At 39.6% G+C, this 19,525-nt stretch overlaps 1 protein-coding gene across 2 annotated transcripts in view; it reads right to left on the bottom strand.

Annotated features, from left to right (window-relative positions):
• FAM81B (family with sequence similarity 81 member B) overlaps positions 1-19,305 on the bottom strand; it is a 58,473-nt gene extending 39,168 nt beyond the window's left edge. The window contains exons 1-4 of one of the 2 annotated variants that reach the window (XM_015065774.3): positions 19,165-19,305; positions 18,401-18,498; positions 14,993-15,057; positions 1,928-2,171 (exon numbers count right to left, since the gene is read on the bottom strand). In XM_015065774.3, the coding sequence (XP_014921260.3) occupies positions 1,928-2,171; positions 14,993-15,057; positions 18,401-18,498; positions 19,165-19,174 (417 nt within the window). In that variant the 5' untranslated portion in view covers positions 19,175-19,305. The remainder of the gene's footprint in view (positions 1-1,927; positions 2,172-14,992; positions 15,058-18,400; positions 18,499-19,164) is intronic. The other variant, XM_027037794.2, reaches the window with a different exon arrangement.
• Between the last annotated feature and the right edge of the window lie 220 nt (positions 19,306-19,525).

Genomic DNA, 19,525 nt, shown 5'->3' with positions numbered 1-19,525 from the left:
CCCTTAACAAGATTTCTAATGGGGTGCCTGGGTGGCTCAGTCAGTTAAGCATCCAGCTTCAGCTCGGGTCATGATCTTGCCCTCAGTGAGTTTGAGCCCCACATCAGGCTTTGTTCTGACAGCTCGCTCTCTCTCTCTCTCTCTCTCTCTGTCTCAAAAATGAATGTGTTAAAAAAAATAAAGAAAACAGATTTCTAGACTTCTGGAAATAATTTCCCTCTTAAAATTAAGATTATTTTACTGAGGTATAATTAATAGTATTAAAAGGTACCAAAGTATATATCTGAATGGATTTTGACAAATATAATCAACATGTAACAACCATTTCTCATTTCTGAGAATGCTACTTTCTTTTCAATTACCAGCAAGTTTTGACTTTTAAATGGTACCTTGTTTAGTGCGAGTGCTATACTTGGTTTGGTCATCATGTCAAAGGCGCTGAGCCGCTAACCTCATCATTGTCTTACCACTGTTATGCTGGAAACACCTTTGACCACTTTGAGAAATGGTACTGACTTTTAGGCACTGGAGTCAATTCAGTATGTGCTAAATACCAATGAAGTACCTTTTAAAAGTTCACTAAGATTTTTTTTTTAGCTTCTATACTCCCTCTAATGCATCCTAGGGTTTGCCAGACCCTACAGATGGAAAATAAATTAATAAATATCCTTAGCTTTATAAACAAAGTCCTAAGGAAGTCTTTGCTGAGTTAATTGCATGAGTTTTGTTTGTCTGTTTGTCAGATCCACTATATTATATTCTCTGACAGTAAAAGAGGACATTTGTTGTGGGAATTTTAATGATAATTCTGCAAATTTTTAGTCAGTTTCCCAAAGTATATTCTCTGGGACTCTTGCTTGAAAGTTTCTACCCCAGATTCATCATGCCTATTGGCACCTTAAAAATGCTGAAAGACTTGTAGTGAAAATCTGTTTATTTTGGTTTAACCAAGATAGATATTTTCTTTTGTGATCAGAAATTCTATTTTCCCTTTAACATCTTAAACATCATTCATTCGGGAAATATGTAGAGTGCTGACTACCTACCATGTGCTGTTGTCATCTGTTGTGTTATTTAATAATGAAGAAAACAGAATCTTCACCATTATATATTAGAATATATATATATATATATACACACACACACACACATACATATATAGGTATACACACACACGTATATATATATTCATATATTAGAAGGGGAAAACAAGCAATTAACAAATATAGACTATGAGTTTGCTTATCACATGGATACATGCTATGAATATCTATAATGTAAGATTTAACGAAGATTGTGACTGCTGGGTAGGGAAGGGTGCTTTTTTACAGAATGCTGAGGAACTCCTCTCTGATAGGGTGATAACTGAGCACAGACTTCAAGGCAATGGAGAACATTTCACAGGAATGCCTAGGGGAAGATGATTCAGCCAGAGTGAATATTAAGTGCCAAGGCCCTGAAGCCAGAACATGCTTGGTGTGTTCTAGGAAGAGCTGGGAGTCAGTGTGGTCGCAATGAAAGAAGTGAGGGGGTGGGAGATGGGGAGAGAGATGGCTTGGGTCAGACTGTGATGGGCCTGTGAACCGTCATTGCCAGTGTATCATGAAAAGCTCTATTTGAAACAATTACACAAAAAGAATCTCAGAAATTGAGATTAAAATAATCACCTTAGCACAATGTCTGACATACTGTTAAACAATTCTCTCTGCTGTCACAAAATAGATATTAAATGCTTTTTGAATAGAATTTCCTTCTACTTTTTAGAATACATGAGCAGTTGAAAAGTTGAACTGTTTTCCTCTGGGGCTACATGTTGTAGTCATTTAAACTTAAGCTCTAGTGAGTCATTTCTGTAGTTGAAAATGATATTGGTGGTTGATCAGCATTGTCCAGCAATGATGCCAATGTATGGGAAATGAAGAATTACCTCAATATTTTGGCTCAGTTTTTTGACAATGCTCGTGATGGTCTGGATGTGGCTTTCCAGTAGCTTCCTGGCAAGCAACTCCTCTTTTTGAAAGCCATGGGCCCCTTGAAGACAAGCAGAGATTTCCTCCTTGATGCGGAAGGCTTGTTCAAGGAGGAAAGCGATGGTACGCTCCTGGGTGTTCAATCTGTCTTCTAGCTGCCTTCTCTGGGTGTTTGGAATCACAGGAAGAAAAGAATGACCCCTAGTCAGGAACAGAAAACAACACCAGGGACGTTACAAGAATGAGTTGGAGGAGCCAGAACCAGAACTTGTCTCTTCACTTAACTTCTGTACCATCTCCCCTGTGAGAGGTTTGGGAGGACCTTAAAGGAATCGGCCTGGTTGGATTCCTGGTTTGTCTCTCATCTCACAAGATCTGACTTCTGCCTTGGTCTTACATTATGCATTTTTCATGTTTCTAAGCAGGAATCATTTTATATTTTACCCACTATTCTAACAAGCCAACTTGGATCCACATACATTTAATACTTGAGAATTCTACATTGAGGAGAGTGCTGCCTACTAACTTGGAAGAAATGATAGTTCAAAGGCAGAGATTCTTGAAAGAGTCAGAAGTTCAGTGAAAAAGTAAACACAATAAATGAGAAAAAAAGAAATAGGCTAGAGCTCTTAAGAATTAGGGTAAAGTAGCATGTAAAATCCTGATAGCCCCTATTGGCATTAGTATATTACTCTTTCCCTTCACTGATAAGCCTCTTGAAGGACAAGCTACTTTGTTGTGTCTTTTTCTTCATTGAATTCACTTTGCTTGGTTCTGTGACCCAGACTCTGAAGAAAGAAATGAGTTACACAGTTCCTCAGGAGTAAAATTTCCTGGGTGTCCTATGGTCTTGACCAAAATGCTCAGCTAGCATGACTGATGGTTTTCTATCCTCTCTCCCTCCTAAAACCTTGGAGTGACTAGAAAGAAAAATTAGAAAACTGCCCTCCTTGGGCAGCAGGGGCTATTTTAAACTGGTGAGGGTGTGGGGTGGTGCAGGGGGTGCCCTGATGTGCCCCCCAGCTCCCTTTTCAGGAAGGTGGGACTTATTTTCCTAAGTGTTGGGTGCACTGCTGGCTGACAGCCCTCAGCTGAGCTTCTCTGGGAACCGCCTTGGTGAAGACAGTCACTTTGCTCAAGGCCATGCCCATTTCCTGGGGCAGCTTGAAATCAATGATGGGTCAATGTATGGCTATAAAGGCCTGGCACACTTGCTCTATCTCAGAACAAGTTGGAAGGACCATCTCAGCTTCAGGGCTCCCTGTGAAATTGTATCACAATACTTTTTTTCCTTCCATTCCTGGCAGTGACCCCAGAGCACTCCTTAATGAGCCTTCTGTTCACCAATCTCTGTCTCAGAGCCTGTTTCCTGGGCAACCCAACCACAGTCAGGTGGCCGCTTTGGCCTGGGGCAAGAGAGAATTCAGCAAGGCTGTGGGAGGGTAAAATGGGGAAGAAGGACTGTTGTAGTTCTACTCTTGCTACTTCTAGATAGTAAACTGCTCTAGTTGTGTGAAATTCAGATTATTGTTTAAGTGTCCTCAAGAGTCAGATCAGGCAAGGCAGAAGACCTGTAAGAACCTCAAACAACAGTAACAAAAAGCTTGGGGTAAAAACAGACCTTGAGCATTTGCTTTTATACCTTCCTACCTCCACAGGCTCCAGGGGTGGGAAAGTCACTGGTCTCCTAATGCTACTTCTTTCTGAGGAGCAAAGGTGAAAACCTGACAGGACAAGTTATTTCGTAGGATGGGGAGGTTTTACTGGGCCTGGGGCTCATCCATGCCAGCCCCCTGAGTTTATTGGAGCTGACAGGACTCCAGTGGAGAACTGGGTCTGGCCAAAACCCCCAGGGGAAAATTAACTCACAGGCCAAGATAGCAAGACATTTGAGGAGCACGGGCTCTTCCAAAACCAACTAGCCAACAAATAACCTACTGGATTATAGATTTCTACAGAAGATAAACACTAAGATATACGCAGTAAGACATTTTTTAAAAGGCTAATTAACATTAAAAGAAGGGAAGATGTTAGCAAAATGAAAACAAAAAACTAGAAAATGTTAAAAAAGTAAACAAGTGAAAATATAATGGTTGAAATAAAGAAAAAGATGGGATAATATGAAGGAGGAAATAGCTGAAGAATGAACTAGTGATTTAGAATACCAGAATGAAAAAAATTAATCAGACAGAAGGAAGGGTCACACAACTTAGTTATGTCAGGGTCAAACTTTGAAACTCATATGTGTGACTCCAAAATCCAATGTTAAGCTTAACTCTCCTATATTCCTAGAATTCCAAGAGATAATAAGCAGAAGCAGGGGACTCACTTTGATGCTACTCATGTGACCTAATAGAGTGGCAGCAGGAAGGACACACAGAAATGTCCCCAGGCTTCATATACACTCTTTCCTTAGTTGTCTCTTCCTTTCTTGGTCCTGGCCGCCATTATCTCCTCTATTTCTGCATCTGAACAAAAAGTGCATCCTCCACATGGAAGCTAGAGTGGTCTTTCTCAAAGTCTGAGACCCTCCAATGGCTTATCCATTTTCTGAGAATAAAATCCTTGTTCCCCTTTCCAACCTCATCTCCTCCTGCTCTTCCATCCATTTACTCTCATTCAACCACATGCATCTTCTTTTCATCCCTCACCCATGCAAAACTAGGACATTGTTCAGAGCCTTGGCACTTGCTGTTCTTTCTGCTTAGACTGCTCTTCCCTGAAGTCACTTCATGGCTGCCTCCTTCTCATTGATTTTGTCTCAAATCCAGTATCCCCTCCTCAGACAAGTCTTCCCCTAGGTCACTTTCTATCATAATACCCCATTTCTTCTTCTCCCCAGCATTTATCATTATCTAAAATGATCTTAATTGTGTTTATTTTCTGCCCTCCATCACTAGAATGAAAGCTCCCCGTGGACAGGTGCTTTATCTAAGTTGTTCTTCACAATGCCTCCAACACTGAGAACAGTGCCTGACACATAGTAGGTCATCAGTAAATGTTTATTGACTGACTGATTTTTCTGGCTGTACTGTTTGCTCCCTTGAGGCTCTGTTGTTGGAAATTGGGGGTGGAGGAAGGTACAATGAAGACTACTGTTTGAGCTTCAAGGTTTACAGTTTCTTCTCTTGAGCAGTACAAAATAGCCTCAGCCTGGGTGAAGTTCCCCGTTCTTGTCACCTGCACATTTTTAGGAAAAAAAAAAGCTTTGTTAAGGGTTTCATTAGATTCCCTCTACCACTCATTTGGCTTAAAAATGTTCTTCTGGAATATTACCAAATGGATATGGGGATATATATATATATATATATATATATATATATATTCCATTTCTCTAAAACCCCAGCATGCTGACAGTGCTCTGTCGATTGGATGTATGAGTCACAGGCAGAAGGGAAGAGGATGTCAGGCCCTGCTGATGGTGACACATAGCCTAGTGGCAGACGGCAGATTTACTTGTTACCTTCCTTGAGCTAGTGCTGCTTTCTGACCTCTCCACAGTCTGCAGTCTGGATGTGCCAGGGAAAGAGAAGTTGGTCCTTAGTCATCAGTCCTATACAGATACTTATAAATTATGCTACATTCTTCTCAAAATTTAGTATTTGTGTTCTCTTAGGTGTTCCCAGTGTGTCAGGCATTGTTGGTTAACTTCCTAATAGTTAACCCCCCAACCCACACCACCACTGCCTGATTTGGTTCATCCTCCCACCCCCCATGTCATTTGGGAGGGGGGCAAATCAATCATGGTGGTCTTATTCTTCTGGGTTGAGATGAAGCTGGTTTAGGTAGGACTGACCTGGCCAGTCAGGTGAAAGGAAAAACCTATTGTGGGGTTTCTGGATAATGTTTCTTTGCTTTCAAGAAAAAACACCTAAGAAGAAACTTCTCTCTTGTTTGCTGGATGTTGTCATGCCTGTGTGTGATGTCTGGAACTTCTGAAGCCATCTTGTGACCATGAGGGAAAAGAAGATAGCGGAAAAAAAGGATAGAAAACACTTGCTTGATGATGCTAAGCCTCTAAATTAACTAAACTCTAGATTTTTAAAAATGTGGACTAATCATTTTGGTTGTAGTCTTTGTTCTGTGTAGCTGAAAGCACTGTATCTATATCTAACAATCTACCGATAAAAATGTCAGTTAAAATAAAACTATATTAGTATTTACTAAATGTCTACTCTAGTCCATGCATAATAGATAATGGTCTGTCCCTCAAGGAACTTAGTTTAATTCAGGGTTTCTCATAAAGAAAATTGAATTAATATCATGGGGGGTGGAGAAGGGAGGGAAGTTGTTACAATGCAGATTCCTTAGCTCTGTCATAGATTTGTTAGATCACAATTTGGGTGTTGAGGGGGACAGAGCAAGAATAAACATTTTAAGTAAACACTTAGATGATTCTATGTCTTCTAGATATTGAAACCCATTTATTTATTTAAAACTGGTCATGTGAATCAGTGAGTGATTCTCAGTTTGTGATCCGTGAGTGATAAGGCAGAATATATAAAGTGCTGAGGTGTGAAATAGAGAATATGAGCTCTCAAGTTATATGGAGAGTCAGAAGCAATTTAGCAAGGTGGTAGGCAAGATAGACTGATGGCAGAACACAGGTTCCACCACTGACCAACCAAGTGTTTCAATTAATTCATCCTTGAATGGGGCTAACAGGCCTACTTCACTGTGTGGTTGTAAATACAGAGATAACATGTGAGAAGCATGTGGTAGGGGCGGCAAAACCAATGCAGCCCAGGGTTATGGGGAGCCCCTGTTCACTCACTCTTTGGGTGTGCTATTTATTGGCTGGTGTCAAGATTGTGTCCAGAAAGAACTTGAGGAATCAGACCTAAGGTGGCAGAGAGACCAGTGGAACAAAGCTGCCACCTCTGCTCAGATGCCAGTCTGTGGTCCCATTTGCCATGATTGGCCCCAATGATGTTGCTATTTGGCACATGGAAGGAACCTGGTAAGGAGGGCAGCACCTAGTGTTATGCAAATGTATTTTCCTGCAACAATAGGGACATTAAGTGACTTATATAAGTGATAGATATATAGTTTCCTTTAGTTTGTAAAATTTATTTTTAGAAGTTATTTTATATTTAAGTGGAAAGCATTCCTTTTTGTGCCTAACGTTTACTATAAATTGGGAGTTTTATTATTTTTTATTAATAAAAAATGCTTAGTGAAGCATTAAAGATGAAGCTTAATGATGCTTAATGAAGCACAAAATAATGCTGTTTCATTCTATTTACACGATTCCTGCAAGATAAACACAGAGCTTATATATTTTTCCATTTCCATTACCATAAGAAAAGAGAATATCATGGGGGTGCCTGGGTGAATCCGTCGGTTAAGTGTCCAACTCTTGATTTTGGCTCAGGTCATGATCTCTCAGTTTGTGAGTTTGAGCCGCGCATTGGGCTCCACGGTGTGGAGCCTGCTTGGGATTCTCTCCTTGTCTCTCTCTCTCTCTCTGCCCCTCTCCCATGTGCATGTGTGTGTGTATGTGCACTCTCTCTCTCAAAAATAACTTAAAAAAAGAGAATGTTATTTTGCAATTGACTTTCTAAATCAACAACTGGAAAGACACACGTATGAACAGTCTCAGTCTTCTAAGAGAGTTTCCTGATACCATTTTTCAAAGATCATCCAAATGGTTAAAAACTGAGTAACAAGATGTGGTCACTCTAATTTTCAGTAAATTAAAAAAAAAAAAAAAGAAAGCACTGTTTTATTAGTGTATTGTATCAGTGGGACTTACATCTAAATTTAACTGTGAAAGGAAAGAAATGACTGAATATTCCAGACTAGTCCAGATGGAGTTACTAAGCACAGGAGAAAGAATTCCCAGGGGGCCTTTTCAGAGAGATATTTGGGCTTTACATAAATCATTGATTATGTAGCTGACAACTGAATCTGAACAGATTTTCCACAAACTCTGAGTTCTGTTTCTCTGTGATTCGGTGTGACTTGTACCAGCTGTGCTGTTGCTGGCAGAGGCATCCGTACCTAGAGCCTCTCACTTCTCTGCCTGTTCTGTTCTTGTGAATCAAGCACTAAATTTACTTAGGAGATTCTGATAACTATTTTGTCAGCCTGTAATACTCAAGATGCAGAAATTTGAAAATTTGAGTTCTTTTCTAGAACAATGAAGAGTATAACTGAAAAAAATTTTCATTTTTGGGAGATCTTCTATGCCTAGTTCCATTCTCAGTGCATACAGTCCTGCAACACACACAACACACACACACGTGAAGTGAAATTTTAGAGAACATTTTGATGCCTCACAAAAATAACCTGTAAGTTTATGGAACAATGAAATTGAAAAAAATATTTTCCGTAGTTTCTCTGTTGCTTATTTCTAACCACCCTGGCGAATGGATTTTGGCAGCTAGACAAGCCTCCATTGCTGGGTTTTACACAAGACTGAATGCTTTAGGATTGAGATGGAGGCAACTCCAGGTTCATGGGTACAGGTGGGGAAGAGGCAGACCAAAGCCAATAGGGTTGTGCCAGCATGAGGTCTGCCTAAAGGAGCCTGGAGGAGAGGACTCTAAATAAGGACATGGCCAAGAGAGACTGGAGAAGGAGACTGGTTGTAGATAATTTCTAGCAAAACAGTTATATGCTATATGAGGCAAACACTTTGTTAGTAAAATTTTCATTAAAATTACAGAATTAATGATGCACCTGTTGTGATTGGCTTCCTTGTGGGAGGCATTCAGTTGGCAAGTGTTCCAGAGTCTCTGTGTGAATGAGGGCATGATGAGTTATACTTATAGGCAAAGTGTATGTAAACTGCTCTAGCAAGTAGTTTTGATGATATTTGGAGTTCTTACAGCATTTTGTAGTTATTTTGTGACACTTTTCCATATTGCCTTGCTATTTTGGGGATGTACGTGTTATTTATGTCAGTCTCCCGGGTAAAGAATACAGTATTTGGAGTCAGAAGACCAGGGTTCAAGGGCTGTCTCTGCCACTTATTATCTTTAACCTTTCTTAGGTTGTCCAGAGGAGAGATCTTTGTGTCCTGTGGAGATCATGACTCCTGCCCTACCAACTGACTGAAGGATATCAATTTACTTAATGTACTTGAAGTGCTTTGCAACGTCTATAAGTGTCATATACAAATGTTCTTACTATAATTATTAGTAATTATTAGATGGAATCATGGGCTGAATTGTATCCCCACAAGGAGATATGTTGAAGTCCTAATTCTTAGTACCTCAAAATGTGATCTTATTTGGAAGTAAGGTCATTGCAGATGTAATTAGTTAAGATGAGGTCATGGGGGGAGGGTGGGGCCATAATCCAATATGACTGATGCCCTTATAAGAAAATGGCTATGTAAAAATGGAGACATATGGAGAATACCATGTAAAAATGGTGGTAGAAATTGAAGTGGTGTATCTAGAAGTCAAGGAACACCAGCAATCACCAGCTGTCACCAGAAGCTAAGAGAGAGGAATGGAAAAGATTCTTCCTCAGAGCCCTCAGAAAAAAACCAACCCTGATGACACCTTGGTTTTAGACTTCTAACCTCTAGAAATGTGAGGCAATAAATATCTGTTGTTTTAACCTTCCCAGTTTATGATACTGTGTTATGGAAGCCCTAGGAAACTAATACAGATGGTAAGTTATTTAAGGGGAGTTCCTAGCCATGGAGAAATGTAAGGAATTTATTATTACACAGTCTTATTTTTATATAATGCTCATAGTTTACATGTCATGTAAACAATTTTTTTAAGTTTATTTATTTATTTTTGAGAGAGAGATAGAGAGGACAAGTTGGGGAGGGGCAGAGAGAAGGAGAGACACAATCCCAAGCAGTTTCCGCACCATCAGCACAGAGCCTGATGGGGGCTTGCTCTCACGAACTGTGAGATCATGACCTGAGCTGAGATCAAGAGTTGGGTGCTTAACAGACTGTGCCACTCAGGTGCCCCTGACGTGTCATTTTTATATACATCATTTCATTTCATCCCCACAACTACCCCCATGGCATAGGTAAAATTTTTCTCAATTCAGATGGAAACTGAAACTTGGAGATTGTCTGTCACTCAGCTGGGAAATATTTTAATTTGCTTCTTTGACTCTTTCCTACATCACAGCAGCTTTGCTTAGACTACTTAGTAGCTCTTCCTGTTATATTGTGTTACCTCAGAATACATTATGTAATTACCAGTTACCTTTCCTCTGCTTGGCTCACATCTCACTGTGGAATCCTAAGGATCCTCACTGAAGCCCAGAGGCTGGAGGGGCTCCCTCTCTGCTCTAGAGAACTGAGTCTGGCTCAACCTGACCTCAGTGCATTTCTCAGACTTGAGCAGAAGCTCATAGGTGTGGCGGGAATCCAGGGGGCCTCCTGGGGTGGGAGGGACTGAACTTCATCTGGGCAGGCCCTGCCTTGAGCAATATGTGGGTGTTGTGGGTTGTGCCCAATTCCGGTAGCTGTGTCCACCCACAGCCAGAGTCTTGCCCATCACAGGTTGAGGGGCAGGCAGTGAGAAGATGCTAGAGAGGAATAAGAGACTGCACTGTGGCTGATGGCAGCACCTCCCAGGCACAGATAGGATGCTGTGAGTCCAGGTTGGCCACTCCTCCCAGAGGGGCCCTAGTGGAGGAAGATCAGAAATCTATGGTTGAATCACATCTTCTATGGTCCAGGGATGGGCTGGAGGTTAAATGTCTGTGTGTGTGTGTGTGTGTGTGTGTGTGTGTGTCTTGACAGGATAGCTGGCAGGGAATGTGGATAGAGGGGTGGTTAAGAAAACAGGCTTTGGAATAACTTAGACATAGATTTCTGGATTAGAATCTTGGTTCTGTCATAGTATTATGTGCACTTGGACAAATATTTGACTCCTTTGAACCCCAGGGTCTTCATATTTAAAATAGTGACACTATGCTGCTGTTAGGGTTATTGAGAGGATTAAATGAGAAGATTAACATGGACTAAGAACTGGACTCTTCAACAACAAACATGGTCAGTGAGACCAGGGAGTTGTACAGGGTGTAAGAGGGTTTGCCAGATCATAAAAAACCTTGCTAATGAACCCAGAGTGCCCCATGTATCCCTTCCTTCCCAAGCTGCCCAGACTGTTTTGAGCTTTCTCACCTGGGAGCTGGTTGCCCTCAATGATGGATATGATGTTGCAAAACAAAACCAGAAAGTCCTCCAACCTAACATGACCTATCCCATAGAAAGCTCAACCAACAGTGTTTTGTCTTCCTTTCTTGTGTACTGTAATGTGAAATATCTATCATCATCTTGTACCAAGCAAAGCAATGCATCACAATACAATAAAATGTCTGCCATGGTAGTAAGAGAAAACCTTGAAAATAAATACTTCACAGGCCCTGAATGCCATATCCTACTCACAAGGAGAAATCATCAATCATGTATGCTTTTGCCTATTTCACTTAGAGTTTTATGAATCCCAATTTTAAATACCATTCTTTGCTTGTCAGCCAGACCCCTCATCTTCCCAAACTGTACTCCTGAGAGAATTTCTGAGATATGTACTGGACAACTCCTCCATAACAAACAACTTCATTTTCCTGGCCCAGGGGGCATGGTGGTTCAAGTTTATACTTCCCTCTTTTTTTATCCCAGCCATCTTTACCCCCTTGCCTTTTCAGCCACACCTCGGGAAGGTTCCTGCCTTGGAAACGTTACTCTTCCCACATATGTCCACATGGCCAACTCCCTCATCTCCTAGTTTTTGCTCACATCTGATGTCTCAGTGAGGCCTGCCCTGACAGGCTATCTAACAATGTGTGTCCCTTCCTCCTGCTAGAATGGAATCCCCGTGAGGGCAGGGATCTTTGTCTGTTTTGTTTGCTAATGACTATCTAAGTGCCTAACATAATGCCCAGCACATAATAAATGCTCAGTAAGTATTTGTTAAGTGAATAAAAGGTAATAACCAGTTTTAGAAGACCAAAGAATTTGAGGGATGGAAGAGACCTTAGAAATTATTGATTCAGTGTTAAGAATTTTTTTCCAGCAGTCAGTTGAAGAAAAATAAAAAGAGATTTATAGGCAGAATTTGTTTTTTATTCAAAATTAAATCCCAAGGGGTAATAGTCCATGTTCTTAAATCTTAGCCATTTGCCTTATTACATAAAAGAATGCTTATGAGAAATTATGGCCAGAGTTGAGAAAGTAGCACATAGAGGCAGCTTTCTGAGCTGCATCCTGGAAGTGAAATCTGGATTTGATTTTGAACACAGAGAGCCCTTGGGACTCAGGCTTCTCATCATCACTTAAAACTCCACCCCATTTTAGAGAAGAGGCAGAGATTGCCCACAAAGAAAAGGCATTTCCTCTTTCTCAAGGTCCCATAGCTAATTAATTAGAGGCAGATTCAAGAGCGGACCTGAGGCGCCTGGCCTCAATGTGGTGATCCTTCCACCAGCAGGGACAAAAAGAAGAAAAAGAAAAAAAAGGCTTTGGTGCTTTTCTGTTCAATGAAGCTTAAATGAGCATTGGCCACACTGCCACTGTGAATCCACGAACACATTGTGGAAATCAGAATTATTTACTGCCTTTAATATAATGTCACCGTACTTGTCCTATAAATGATTGCAAGCATTCCGCCTCCCCCTGTTCCATGGATTATTAATATGACCTAATGTTTAACAAGTACTATAATGTGTGGGTGTTGTTCCAACTGCTTGAGGCTGGGAAGAGCCTTGTCAGTGCTTGGTCTGCCAGGTCTTTTAATGTGCATGTCTCTAGACAAACCTTTTTCTTAGGGTATGTATTACCCATTTTATTGCTCATTCTCACCTTTTGGGGCTGTTATTATTGGTTTTGTTGTTGTTTTTTTTTTCAGTATTTCCTATAAATATTCCCGTATAGATTTATAAGGCAGAACCTCTGAGAATATGTAATATAGATTCTGGTAGCTTAAGTTCATAATGACTTTTGCTTCTGTTATTACCCTCTCTGCATATCAATAAATCTGTTGTCACTCAATGAATACTATGACTTGAAGGATGAAGCTATTTTTTAAATTGTTTTTTTATGTTTATGTTTTTGGAGTTAGCATGTCAGTTCGAAGTACCTTCACTGATTATTGAAATGCCTGTGTGCCACCTTGCTTTTCCAGTTAATCAGCTACCCAGGAGTCTACTGCATGAGGCAGAGTCTTAAAGACTCAGCTGTTCCACTAGACTCTCCATTCAGTCTGTCCACTATGGTTCTGCAGGAATCAATATTCAATACTCCGTGATAGGCTACGACTGTAGGGGGGTGGAGATCAGAAAGCATAATATCCTATAGTCCCTGTGTTTCGGGAGCTTGCAGCCTGCTCTGGGAGATTAGAGGGGAAAGATCAAAACAAAACAAAACAAAACAAAACAAAACAAAACAAAACAAAAAAACCCCAACCATCTTAGGTGGTACCTAGGAGTTATAGATATATGGCTTAGACCGCAAGAGAGGGGTTTTGGAGGAGATCAAGGAAGAAATGAATGTTGGCACCAGATAATCTTCATTATACTTTTGCTTTGAATTACATAATATTTCTCCCCTTTTGTCTTAATTTTAGTTTCTCTGGAATCCAAGAAAGGGCAAAAATTTCCTTGAATTTCTTTGTAGGTTTGTCATGGTCTTCCAGGAATTTGTTCTGTCATCTCCTGGTATGTAGGTCAGCAGCCTGGGCTAAAGAAGTCCACTTGGGTTCATACTGGAATTTGACAGATCAGAAGAATGATTTCTATTTTCTATTTGTCATGTGTAGATTCAAGTAAGAATAAGTCTCCCATTCCTCCTTGGTTGGCAAGTGTAGCTAATATGTCCCTGTAAAATAATTATTTTTATGCACACCACAATCATTGTCCTTAGCTCAGAAAAAATGTCACCTTTCCTAATACTGTATTTTTAAACATTAAAAAATCCTTTTCCCTTGTTTGGTTTCATTTTCCCTTGATTATGACCTTATTGTCACATAAACAAGTACAAGTTATGGGCAGCATGAAAAGAGGGGCTGAAATATTGTGGTTGAACTCTGTGTGGTGTGTTCATTCGATTGGCAAAGGATCAGGGAAATCCATCATGTGAACAGACTGTGATAAAAAATCAGTGAATTTAAAATGTTTGTCATCTTCAAAAATTATTTATCATCTTCATTGTTAAAGGTAATTTAAAAAAATGAAAATTCAGTATTTAGACTTTTCTCATGTTGTTTGATCATTTCTTTTGTTTGATAATTTTTCTTGTTTGTCATAATGTATATTTTATGACCAGAATTTTTTAAAAACTATAGTGGGTCCTAAGAGCTTCTAATCAAACCTCTTCATTTGGCAAATGAAAGAACCAAAGCCAAGATACATGATGGGCCTGACTGAGGTCATACAGACAATTAGTGCAAGTCCCGAGACTAAATCCCAAGTGTCCTAAAAGCATTAATCGTTGCATCAGACCAAATCTCCTGACATACAAAATAGAAAACAATTCAAACAAATATGCATTGCCTCTGTGATCGCACCTTTACAAACTAGAGTTCTAGGATCTTTTGGACATTGCACTTTCATTAATAATATGTCCTATTTCCAAGTCCCCAGAGTAGACCCTCTTCTGCAGTCCTTCCCTGGATGAGCTCCAGGTGTGGCACTGGATAGCAGAAACAAAATTTTCTGATGATTAATTTAACATATTTACAAATTGTCTGAGTTTTAATTATGAAATTGTTAATAGATTTATTGGTTTACTTTGAAAGTCATAGGTACCTGTATCAATCTTTTCATGTCACTCGTGTGGCATTATTCATAATCTATAGGAACCTATGGAAGTTATTTAAAGAGGAGGCTTTAAATAAATTAGTAAAATAAAACTGGCTTGTTTTCTGAATCAGAAAGGAATAGCATAGAGAGGTTCATCTTCTGACATGATTTAATGCGTCTCTTCTGAAAGCAGAGAACTAGTTTAGATGAACTCAAACATCTCATTCAGGCACTTGAATCTCTAGCTGAATCATTAAATATAGTAAGTAGTTAAAACACGTTGTAATTTACCAACTTACCTGTCAACATATTCAACTAGATCCGTAGAATTCTTAGCTGACATTGTGGCTGGAGATAATCTTACCTAAAATAAAGGTCACGGGTTTAAAATGTATCATCATCTACTTTATACAGAAGTCTTATCCATATTATTTTTATATAAATATTTTAGTTTTAAGCAAAATATATACCATAGACTATCAGCCCAGTTAAACTTGCACATGCCCCATCTGTGTTTCTGGAGACTAAAACCAAAGTCAAGTTCTGGAAAGATACTAGAGAGCTGCATTTCATAGATTGGTATCACAGTCAGAAAAAACTTTTTAGATAAGTCAAACCATGGATTATTCTTAGAAAATTTTAAAAGTGAAATATCCAGTGATTACTGGCTGAGATACTAAAGAAGTTCTCACGGAGTGAATTATTCCATCATACTAATTTCTGCGGGGAATCAGCTAATTTTCAAAAACAAACTCCAAAACTAGAAATCTGGTCTATCCAGATAACTTTGTTTTCTAGGAAACCTGGATGTCAGATTATTATAGTCAATGAGAAATAAAAGTAGAGCACAGTTATGTACATTACTTACTAGTATTAAGTAGAACTGACTGTATGAACACTTACCTAATTCAATAACATGGTGCTACTAGAAAGAAAGTTCCACTGCATCAAAGTTCATAATATTGCAGCATTTCTGGGAGGAAAGAGTTCACCAAATGCACTCATTGTTTGGCATATGCTAAAACCGTTTTAAACTCTAATGTTCTTTATTTTTAAGATTAAAAACAGGACACAGATTTATGTTCATTTTGATAGCCCGTCACCGAACTGGATTCAATAGGGAGAGTATGAGTAGTATTCCACCTCTGCTTAAAACTTAAACAAAATATTTTCCTGGGATATTTTGTCTTGGTTTATATTATTGTATACTGTAATGGTGAGCAGAGTAAAATTTAAGACCTACATACAGGAATCATTCGTTTTGCAAATGCCTAAGGAATTACCACGTCTTACTTCTTGATGTAGGGCCTAAGAGACTTAATTGGAAAGCTCTCCCCTCCAATAAAACTTAAAAAAAAAAAAAAAAAAGAAAAAAAAAGAAAGAAATGTATTATCAAGGAAGCTAATAAGGAATCCTGACGATAGGCTCTCCTGACCCTGCTGACTTGATACTGGTCAACCAGCACAGGCTCGAGGATGCTCAGAATGGAGCCAGTGATCGCCATGATAGTGCCGTAGGCCCTGCCTCCCCTTTGCTGAATGGAGTCTGCAATGGGTCTGATGGCCTGAAGCTGAGTCTTCCCCTAGAGGATGTATATACACTGATCCACAGGGCACTCAGGTATCCATGTTATGGAAACCATCCTAACTCCCTAGAGAACATGACTGGCCTTCTGCCCTGGTTTGTGTTTTGACTCCAGTTTTGAGCTGGAACAGCGCTGGGTCCTGGGCTCCCGACCTGTGCCAGCTCTTCCTTTCTCACCTTGCCATGGCTGTCCTGGCCTGTGTGAGGGAGTCTGTGGTATTTGCTCAGCAACTGGCTGGTCCTGGGCCTTACATGTTTGGCACCTAGTAGTTCTTTCATTCCCTTTTGTGGGATGAAAGAGTCTGTGACTATTGTGTCCAAGGACACCAAATTACTCGTCTATTGTTTCCTTCCCCCTTCTCAAGTGAAACAATTGGATATATATCTTTTACTTTTATATTATTAATTTTTAAGTCTTATTTTGAAAACTGTAAATAGCATCCTCTTAAAAACACAACTCACATACTTTTAAAGTAATAAATGTTAAACCTGATAATGGAGGAGAATTTGGGAAAATATAGAAAAGTAAAAGTTACAGAAAAAAGAAATCTTATTGTAATTGTACTATTTACATAGAGCAAAAGTCATTAACATTGTGACATATCTGTTTCCTCTTTCTTCTCTGCAATTTTTGATGTATCTAAGGTAATATGTAAATTTCTATATCTTTGGTAATTGAATATAAGAGTCAGCTCTGTTTCATCCCTATTTCTACAAGCAAGAATGTAATTATATTAACAATTCTCAGGAACAACATGGGATTTTTTATGTGTGTCAGTTTTCATCGGCTTTGTAAGAATACCTTAAAATGCTATGATCCTTTATGGCTTAATGGCCTATAAAATACTTTCACATAGGGGCGCCTGGGTGGTTCAGTGGGTTGAGCATCCGACTTCGGCTCAGGTCATGATCTCACGGTTCGTGGGTTCAGGCCCCACGTCAGGCTCTGTGCCGACAGCTCAGGGCCTGGAGCCTGCTTCGGATTCTGTGTCTCCCTCTCTCTCTGCTACTCCCCTGCTCACACTCTGTCTCTCTCTCAAAAATAAATAAAGATTAAAAAATTAAAAAAAAAAACCTTTCACATATATGATGTCCTATAAGGTGGGAATCGTAGTTACTGAGATCCTACTTCATCACAGAAAAATTTAAGATGATTATTGTTTTTTTAAGTTTATTTATTTTGAGAGAGAGAGAGAGAGACAGTGTGAGAGAGTGTGAGTGGGGGAGGGGCAGGGAGAGAAGGAAGGAGAGACTGATAATCTCAAGCAGGCTCCACAAGGAGCCCCACATAGGTCTCAAACTCACGAACCCATGAGATCATGACCTGAGCCCAAACCAAGAGTCGGACCCTTGAACAACTGAGCTACCCAGGCACCCCTAAAATGATTATTTTTATAGGTGAGGAATGTGAGGATTAGAGAAATAGTGGACTTGCTCAAGATCCTATAGATGATGATAATAATTATATTACAGCTATTGATGGAGTCCCTTTTACTTGCTAAGCCCTTTTTCTTAGGGCTCATTCAAATCTCACATCTTTGTATGTTAGGCCTAATTAGCCCATTTTGTAGAAGAGGAAACAGAGAAGTTAAGTAACTGCTAAAAGTCACACAGCCTGGGTATGGTACAGCCATCAGATACCAAAGATCAATGCTTGATATTGATATTGTGCTAGCTTTCCAGTGCTCTTTCTATCACAAGAGGCTTCATCCACTGATGAGGGCTAAAACTACTGCTTCTTTGAATGTTCTTTTTCATTAATGACAAGTACCAATAAAAGAAACCTATTTAGCTCTTCTCTTTTTCATGTTAAAGTCTGTATCTCGAATTTATCATAGTTTCTTTTGAATCTTTATAAAAAATAATTGTCAAATTTTGTTAACACCTAGCCCTGCCTGTTAAAAGTCAGTCCAATGAATGTATCCACAAATTGAGGCCCCTTTTCTTTTCAGCTTGTGCTGTCATCAGCCACTTTGTAAAAGCAGAACAAATAAGAAATATAGGTAGAGTGAAAAGAAAAACAACTCTACTAGGACCCCTTAGAACTCTCTGAATAACGCTAAGCTTTAAAGAAGCTGAACAAAATATTCTATTTTTACTATGAATGTCTAAAAGTACTTGCTTTCTTTTCTTGGTCACTGACTGAGCCAGGAAGGTGGCCATCAGGTTCATTCCGCTGTTCCTCTGCAGTCGGAGAGGGATTTTTGTTTACATCTGTATCTAGGCAACCAGAATGCTGAATTAGATCAGGAACTAAGGCAAGTGAATTTTTGCAGTGGTATTAATCTTCTCTTTAAAATTAAGGGCAGTTTCTGTACCTATGGCAAAAGTTCAGGGAGGCTTCTTTTTTTTTTTAATGTTTATTTATTTTTGAGACACAAAGAGACAGAGCTCTAGCCAGGGAGGAGCAGAGAGAGAGGGGGAGACACAGAATTTGAAATAGGCTTAGGCTCTGAGCTGTCAGCACACAGACTGACGCAGGGCTTAAACCCCCTAAAGGTGAGATCATGACCTGAACTGAAGTCGGCAGCTTAACCAACTGAGCCACCCAGGTGCCCCAAGGGACGCTTCTAATTGGTTTTACACCCTCCTCTTCTGTCCTCCCCTACATCATTTCTTCACCAGGCCCCCATCACACCCATAGTCAGCTACAAAAATTTATCATCCCAGGTACTTCCATTAGACATTTAGGAAATTTTGTTGAGACACACTCATTTAGATCAAACTGTTATGAAATAATGGGAAAAGATTTCTCACACTATTGTGCCCAAGCCACCCAAGGATCTTCCTTGGGATTTATTACCTTGCTTATATGTAATAAGAAATATAAGTAAGGTAGTAAAGAATGAGAATTTAGAGACCTTGGGTAATCCGTGGGTTAAATACCTGCACTCATGATGCTTGATTTCCTGGCTTTATTTTTTGCTGATTTGATTTTTTTTTTAAAGGGAGCAGAACTTTTTGTTTTGTCTTTCAGAAAGCCAGAGCAGTAAGGAAACTGGATTACAATCTGACTAATGTCTTTATGTTTCCAGGGCATCTTCCCGGTGTGGCTCAGTAGCATTGTGACTGCAGGAAGGATCTGTGATGTCAATGGGGTTGACCCCCACACTTTAAGTCAAGCCCCCAGGGATTCAGAGCTTCAAGGGTTTTCAGTTAGTGCTCATTGTCATAAAATCACTAGGTCCTTCACCTCTTGGTCTCATTGGATGGGAAGTGGTTATTTTTAGGCTGACATTCACACCTT

The sequence above is a fragment of the Acinonyx jubatus genome, chromosome A1, assembly GCF_027475565.1.
Source record: "Acinonyx jubatus isolate Ajub_Pintada_27869175 chromosome A1, VMU_Ajub_asm_v1.0, whole genome shotgun sequence".
In the NCBI taxonomy this organism is placed as follows: Eukaryota; Metazoa; Chordata; class Mammalia; order Carnivora; family Felidae; genus Acinonyx; species Acinonyx jubatus.
Note: the sequence above shows the minus strand (reverse complement) of the source record. Positions and strands in the feature narration are given on the sequence as shown.